Here is an 8,227-nt window from a genome sequence, read left to right as displayed (position 1 = left end):
AAGCTAAAACCCAAGCCAAGCTCTACCAGTACAAGTTGAAACTATAGAAAAGGGGGCTGCACAAACTGAAAGGGGGTCTTTGTTCTACAATTACTGTGGCCAAGTTTGTGTACTAAAGGTCTGAAGGTCCAGACAATTGCTCCTCTGGGAATGAATAGAACCTTCACAGAGAACATAGTTCTCTTTAATCAGGGTGTCTCGATCTTATAACACTGAAATATGTACAAGTATATATCTACTACATGCAAGCATATTGAATACTATATGAAAAGCTTTATGTACAAAAAAATGTTATATATGCCTACTAGATATACACCAATAAGACTAAATTCAATATCTAAACATAATCAAAATCAGAAGACTGAAAGCAAGTTAGAAGATATCATTATAGATAACCACTGAATTAATATCATTTAAAGAATGAAAAACTGAATTAATCAAAAACATGTACATTTAAAATCATAAACCTTCACTGCATACTGCTGCAGTGACATGGCTCCTTTAACTGCTTTAGGCAGTTACCAATCGAAAGCTAAACGAAAACAATTTTTCATAAATTTCGAAGCAAATTATTCACGAATATCAAAAGAATAAAACAGCTGGCGCTTTTAAAACAAAAGGCAACGATACAATAGTTAAAATCAACTGACTTGAGCGAAAATATGAAAGTAAATTAGGAGAGAAATAGAAAGGAGATAAAAGGTGAAAGTAGTTGAGAAAAAGAAAAGTAGAAATACAGAAACAAAGAATCAAAACACTTGAATTTTGACAAGTCTACTCGAGCGAACTATCAAGAGAAGATTGGAAAAAGAAATGGCAAAGAGGAAAGACAAGAACAAAAAAGTGGAAAACAAAGAGACAAAGAATTAAATTAAATTAAATGTTCATTGTGTTGTGTTGGCTCCTTGATGGGGAATCCCTTGGTCTTCTGTGTCACTAGTTTCCGAGGTCTCTTCTGGAGACAAGAGAAGCACCAATTTGTGTACAGGTCTTTCCAGCATGGTGGGTTGTTTTTTACGCTTGCCCTGGCTATCTAACGATGAATCTGCCATGACGAGTTGGACCTTGCGCACAAGCCCATCGTTGCTAGGATACACTTTCGACACTCTTCCAAGGGGCCACTGAGCACGGTTATCATCTGCTTCTTTGGAGATGACGATGTCGCCGACTTTAAGACTTTTCCTAGGACGAGCCCACTTCTTCCGAGTTTGCAGGTCGGTTAGATATTCTTTCCTCCACCTCGTCCAGAACTCGTTGGTAAGATGTTGGACTCTACGCCACCATTTTCTAGCATACATGTCTGCTTTCTGGAACTTGCCTGGCGGTGGGAGGACTACTTTGGCCTTCATAGTCAGGAGATGGTTAGGTGTCAATGGTTCTGGAGCATCAGACGAGCTCAGGTTCTGTGTTGTAAGAGGCCTTGAGTTGACGATCGACTCTGCTTCAGAAAGAAATGTTCTAAATGCCTCATCATCTAGTTGTTTTCCCGCAGACATCATAAGGGGTTCTAGAGCACGACGAACTGTCTGAATCTGGCGCTCCCATACTCCGCCCATGTGTGATGCATGAGGTGGATTCATTACGAAGGGAATCCAGTCAGTGTTATTTTCAACAAGATACTGCTGGATCTTGTCTTGGTCCATCTGTTTCAAGGCGTCTCGGAGCTCATTCCTAGCACCCACGAAAGCAGTTCCTCTGTCGGAGCGAATTTGTCGAACAGGTCCACGGCGATTAACAAATCTTCGAAGACAGTTGATGAAGGAACTGGTGTCGAGGCTGTTGGCTGATTCCAGATGAACAGCTCTGGATGCCATGCAGGTGAACAGTGCTACATATCGCTTCACTGTGCTTCGTTTCTCAGTGATCGAGAATGGCCCAAAGTAGTCGACAGCACAGTAAGAGAATGGAGGAGCCTGTTCAAGTCTGTCTTTCGGGAGGTCTGCCATCTTTTGCTTCTCCAGAGGTCCACGAAGTCGCTTGCAGGTCACACATTTGGTGATGATGGATGAGACAGCTGACGAACCACCTATCACCCAGTAACCAGCCTGACGAAGTTGATTGTGAGTCGATCCTCTGCCCATATGATTTACTTCTCCATGGTGATGCCGAATTAGAAGTGCTGTCAGATGAGCATCTCTGGGGACGATGACAGGGTGTTTCACATAGTCTGGGATATTTGCCCTCTGAATTCGACCTCCGACTCTAATTAGACCTTTGCTATCTAGAAATGGGTCTAATCGATATAATGAGCTTGTTGGCTTAATGTCATCATTTCTCCGTTTCGCAATCTGTCGATTGTTGTCAGCTGACACATCCAGGTTGGCGAGTACTTCTCGCTCGCGACCAAGGTGCCTTTTCTGGATTAAGCTGAGAATTTCCCACTCAGCTGCCTGGAGGTCAGCAACGCTCAGAGATATTCTGGGTATTGGTCTCTTCAAAGATGGCGATTTTTTGAGCTTGATCTCTCTCATCTTTAGACGCTGCTTGAGTCTCACGCACAAGGCTATTACTCTCTTGGCTTGGTTCCAGCTAGAGAGATGCAATAACCGACTGGTGTCGAAGGTGTTGTGAAGTTCAACTCTAGATGAGAGCGTTGTTGATTTCTTCACTTCTGGGTCAGTTTCTTCCACATTAATTGGAATGGGTTCAGGAGGATGAAACAGTCCTTTCTCATGCAGGAAGCCTGGACCTGCTTGCCAAGTGCTGCTCTCCAACAACTCTTTTGCCGTGAGTCCTCGAGAAGCATCATCTGCTGGATTGGTTGAAGTGTCTACGTAGTACCAAGACGCAGGGTCAGATACGTTGCGTATTTGTTGCACTCGATTGGCTACATAGACATGAAACCTTCTGGACTCGTTGCTGATGTACCCCAACACGATTTTGCTGTCAGTCCAGAAGTATTCACGAATCTCATGATATGTCAGTTCTTTGCGAAGAAATGCACTCATCTTGGTCGAGATAACAGCAGCAGCTAATTCGAGTCTTGGAATGGTTTGGTGTTTGAGAGGGGTCACTCTAGACTTAGCGATGACAAGAGAACACGATACTTCATCAGCTAGGCCCTTGGACATGTCGTCTGTTGCAAATTTTTGCAGAACTTCCTTCTTGTTCGACATGATTTTGTGAAGTCGAAGCCCTGCTTTTTCACAGATCCCTTGTGCTGACTTCAGGAGTGCAACAGCTTCTTCCGATGTCGATACCGACTTCAGTCCATCGTCTACGTAGAACTCCTTACGAATGTAGTTGGCAGCTTCACTCCCAAATTCCTCTTCACCGTCGTCTGCTGCCCTCTTGAGACCGAAGTTGGCACAGCCTGGTGAGCTTGTCGCTCCGAAGAGATGCACCTTCATCCGATATTCAACCACGTTGGAATTTGGATTGCCGTCTTCCCACCAGAGAAAGCGAAGAAGATCTCGATGCTTCTCAGTAACGTAGAATTGGTGGAACATGCTTTTGATGTCGGCCATGAATGCGACATCATCTTGCCTGAAGCGACATAGGACACCGAGGAGTCCATTAGTAAGGTCCGGGCCTTGAAGGAGATGGTCATTAAGGGAGATGCCATTACATTTTGCCGAGCAATCGAAAACGACACGAATCTTGCCCGGTTTTCGAGGATGGTACACTCCTGTGTGGGGAACATAGTTGACCATCCCTTCCACACTGTGAACTGGTGCCCTCTCTGCATAGGTCTTGATAACTTCATCCATGAAGGCTCGATAGTCATTCAGGAACTGAGGATTTTTCTTGAAACGAGCTGTAAGCTGTCTCCATCGTTTTTCAGCTACTAGTCGGTTTGATGGAAGGCTTACATTATCCGTCTTTAGTGGAAGTGGCATTTCATAATGCCCATCCTGTCTCTTCACTATTCCCTCCTCAAGGAGATGAAGGAATCTATGGTCTTCAATGGACATTGGTTCTTTCGAGTTGTCATGTTTGAAGTCAGTCTCCAGAGCTTTAATCACCTTGTCTTCGATGAGAAGTTCCTTGGCCTTGGTTGGGAATGCGAGGTTCTGGTACAATTCAGCAGCTATTTTGTGACAGCTAGCTGAACTTGATTCGATTGGATCCTTGCAGATTCGTCCGACAACTCCCCAACCAAGTAGAGATTTCTGCCCATATGGTTCCGCTTCTCCTCCAGCGACGATTTCTCGAGGTCGAATCGCACTTGGGCAGTCTGTTCCGATGAGAAGAGAAACTTCAACAGTCTGGTCATATGGCATCATCTCTTCTGCCACGCGGATGAGGTGAGGCCATCTTTCAGCGATCTGAGCCTTTGGGATTTGAGACCTTGTGGCAGGAATGTCATCCCTGGTAAAGGCAGCTGGTAGGCGAACGATGTTTTGCCTTTTGTGATCTTGCAACTCCAAGTCCTGCACCTTGAAAGTATCAATCATCGAAGTATCATGCAGCGTCGTCAGCTTGAGGCTGGTTTTTTGGCCTTGGAGGTTTAGCTTATTGTACAGTTTGCATGATATAAAGCTAACATTGGATTGTTCGTCCAATATCGCGTACTCTAAGAATGATTTTGATGGGTTATTGACACTCCTCACCCACACAGGAACAATCATCGAGTGGTCTTTTCCTTGAATTTCTTGGAGACTGCAGACCGAGGTGCAATTTGCGGTTGCTTCTTCCTGCTTGACTGGCTGTTTCTGCCACGAGTGGAAGCAGGATAGATGCCTTCCTTCGCAAACTGCACAAGAGCGCCTGGCCTTACACTGCTTGCTCCTGTGGTTGATGTGCAGCCCGCATCCAAAGCACAACTTCTTCTCAAAGAAGAATGCCCGCCGCTCTTCGAGGGTGATATTTTTAAACTTGGAGCATTCTTCGATGAGATGATTATCTTGACAATATGGACAGGTCTTGTCCTTGGACGGCTTGCCTGAAGGTTTGAAAGGTTTTCCTTCAGTTGCGAAAGTACGAGCGTGTTTTCCGCTTGACTTCGGGTTGACTGGCTTTATCTGCTCCCGCACAGAAGCACTGAGCTCTGGGATATTGGCCTTGTCCGCCGCTCTCCTCACAAAATCAGCGAAGGCGATGAAAGGAGGGTATTCTTGTCTCCCATGTCTTTCCTTGTAGCGATCGATTTCATCCCTCCACTTGCTTTCGAGGTATGAGGGGAGCTTTTCGACGAGTTTTGAATTCTCTTGAGGAAAATCCAAAATCCCCAGGCTCTTTATTGACTTCTTTGCAGCAACGACCTTTGCCAAGCAGTCTGAGAAATCTTGAAGTCCGGTTGCGTCACGGCTGTTGATGCGTCCCCACGAATTTAGCTTAGAAGTAAAGGCTGAGCTTACAACCGTCGGGTCGCCGTAACGTCTGGAAAGAGTCTCCCGAGCTTGTTCATACGCGTCCGGGGAGCCAATCAAAACAAAGTGCTGCACAATTTCTTTCGGCTTCCCAGCGACGCAGCTGTGAAGCAGATTCAATTTGGCTCCATCATCGAGTGGTTTTATATGTACAGTTGCATCGAACGAGTTTTTCCACAGAGGGTAGCATAGTGGGTCACCAGAAAACAAAGGGATATCGACTTTTGGTAGCTGGGATTGAATCAACATATGTCGATTTAACACCCCTTGCTCGAGAGATGACTGTGCTAGTTTCTCAAGTGAGGAGACGATCTTGTGAATATCGTCAGGTGAATTACTCACGGTTGTGGACGACTGTCCCAATTCTAGGTGTGTAACGACTGGAGTTTCCTCCTCTCCCTGGCGATTAAGAAAACGTGAAATCCTTTCTGCTTCGTTTTCCTCTTTAATGTCTTTGAGATCGTGGTTGTCTTCGGGTCCATGAGAAAACTCAGACTCGGCGTTCTCCTCCAGAACAGCTTGTTCGGCTTGAAGACAAGCTAGCTTTCTTTTTGTCCTTAAATTTCGAAGTGTCAACTCCAGCTTAGCCTCTTCTTCATCGAATGCCGAACTTGCTTTAATGGCAGCTTCCTGGCGACGTAGAATAAGGTGATCACTCCTACTGCTTGCTCGAGAAGATCTACTTGCTCTGCTCCGCGCTGACTTATGACTGACAACACTCACAGCATCTGTTTGATTCTCCATAGCGAAATCACGAAATCCAGTTTCATCGACGAATTTTCAGTCCCTTGTATTCTATTGTGGCTGCCTCACTTAACTCGAGATGCTAAGTAAGGAGTTTCGGTCGAGATCGAAGGTGGTTCGAAGAACAATGCACTCCAAAAGAAACTTATTCCGAACAGAGAGAATTACCGATGACGATTCGATTTTAATTGCAAAACTCTCGTGTAACATGAAGTAAAGTAGATGTAGATAGAATACTGCGAGAAAAAGAGAACAAATAGAACGAACATTTAGTATTCAAATTCACAAATGATATTACGAAAGAAAACAAATAACGCGACTTTATGCTATGACTATATACAAGAAAAGGTATGCTAAATTACTATTCTAACAGCTATAAGTGAAACAAATATGAATAAAGTAAACAAACTACACAAAACAATTGGATTATGTAACTAGCATTAAAAGGAGAAATAAGTTAATAAGTTAAGATAATAAGTTCATCAATTACATAGGTACAGACTAATTAATGTAACTAAATGGAATTTCCTTATAATATGAATAACAAAATATTCAAGAAAGTATTACTAACAAATATGTCTCATAAACTAATTAAAACAACACAGAAATTAATGAAGACATTAATAAACTCACTTAACAATTTGCGAATCAAAACATTTAAAGTGAAGATAAATATAGGTAATGTAGTTATTAATCATAAAGATGATCTCGAAATAAAGCTACAACTTTGCAATAAGAAATATCCTAAACTGAGTTCTAAAAATGCATATAAGTTTACTATATTGCTACTGCTTTAAAGAAATTAATATAGAGATATCTATAATAGTGAAGTATAAAACTATTCTTACCAATTGGAGGCTTTGAACTGTTGAAACTGAATCGAAGGTATCGAAAGATCGAACTTAATACTTGAGGTGTCTAAAATATGATGTTAACTCGCTGGCTTTCCGAAATGTAATGACTTGGCTTTCTCAAAAAGCTAAAACCCAAGCCAAGCTCTACCAGTACAAGTTGAAACTATAGAAAAGGGGGCTGCACAAACTGAAAGGGGGTCTTTGTTCTACAATTACTGTGGCCAAGTTTGTGTACTAAAGGTCTGAAGGTCCAGACAATTGCTCCTCTGGGAATGAATAGAACCTTCACAGAGAACATAGTTCTCTTTAATCAGGGTGTCTCGATCTTATAACACTGAAATATGTACAAGTATATATCTACTACATGCAAGCATATTGAATACTATATGAAAAGCTTTATGTACAAAAAAATGTTATATATGCCTACTAGATATACACCAATAAGACTAAATTCAATATCTAAACATAATCAAAATCAGAAGACTGAAAGCAAGTTAGAAGATATCATTATAGATAACCACTGAATTAATATCATTTAAAGAATGAAAAACTGAATTAATCAAAAACATGTACATTTAAAATCATAAACCTTCACTGCATACTGCTGCAGTGACACTTGTTAAGGGTAGGGTTTCACACGCCAATACTTGTTAAGGGGTGCATTTTCAGAATATGGAAAATACGTGTTTAGGGTGCTTTTCGAGACCCCATGGTCGCGCATGGTATCCACTTGTCAATGGAAGTGGCCCCCCGGGAACTGCACCCAGTCCGCCTATAGATTATAGGCTGTTTCTATATGTACAGTTCACACTCCAGTCCCTATATCAGTCCGAGAAGAGTGTGATAGGGACTAGAACAGCTTTTTGCTTTTAGATAGTATCATACACTTTAAAATGCTCTTTAAAAATGTAATCAGGCTGTTTAGACCAGTCACTCTAACAATAATTGTTTTAAATTTTATAAGCAGTTCTAACAAATTGTTTAAAAGTTTTAACAAATTTTTGTTAGAGTGACAGACTTGAAAAATGTGCTTACAATTTAAAAACTGCGTTTTTACAGTGAAATATAGGGCCTGTAATTACTCCGGATAGAAAAAAGCCAAAACATAGCTGATAACGACAGCAGATACTATCGAATTTTATGCAACCATGTGAAATAAGCCTATTGGAATCAAAAGTTTATAGGCCTACACTCTAAAAAATGGGTAAAAATGCTCCATGAAGGTAATATTATGTGTCCAACCAACATTGGGCATTTCTTTTGGGCATTTTTATTTATCCAATGTGGTGAAAATTTTGCCCATTCTAAAGTAATTGC

At 42.0% G+C, this 8,227-nt stretch overlaps 1 protein-coding gene across 1 annotated transcript; it reads right to left on the bottom strand.

Annotated features, from left to right (window-relative positions):
- Positions 1-884: 884 nt before the first annotated feature.
- LOC135155012 (uncharacterized) lies at positions 885-7,520 on the bottom strand. Its single transcript, XM_064103315.1, has 2 exons — positions 6,905-7,520; positions 885-6,292 (listed from the first exon to the last, which is right to left on the bottom strand). Exon 2 carries the CDS (start codon positions 6,054-6,056, stop codon positions 885-887), a length of 5,172 nt encoding a protein of 1,723 aa, XP_063959385.1. The 5' UTR covers positions 6,057-6,292; positions 6,905-7,520.
- Positions 7,521-8,227: the final 707 nt, after the last annotated feature.

Source organism: Lytechinus pictus, chromosome 8, assembly GCF_037042905.1.
Source record: "Lytechinus pictus isolate F3 Inbred chromosome 8, Lp3.0, whole genome shotgun sequence".
Taxonomy (NCBI): domain Eukaryota; kingdom Metazoa; phylum Echinodermata; class Echinoidea; order Temnopleuroida; family Toxopneustidae; genus Lytechinus; species Lytechinus pictus.
Note: the sequence above shows the minus strand (reverse complement) of the source record. Positions and strands in the feature narration are given on the sequence as shown.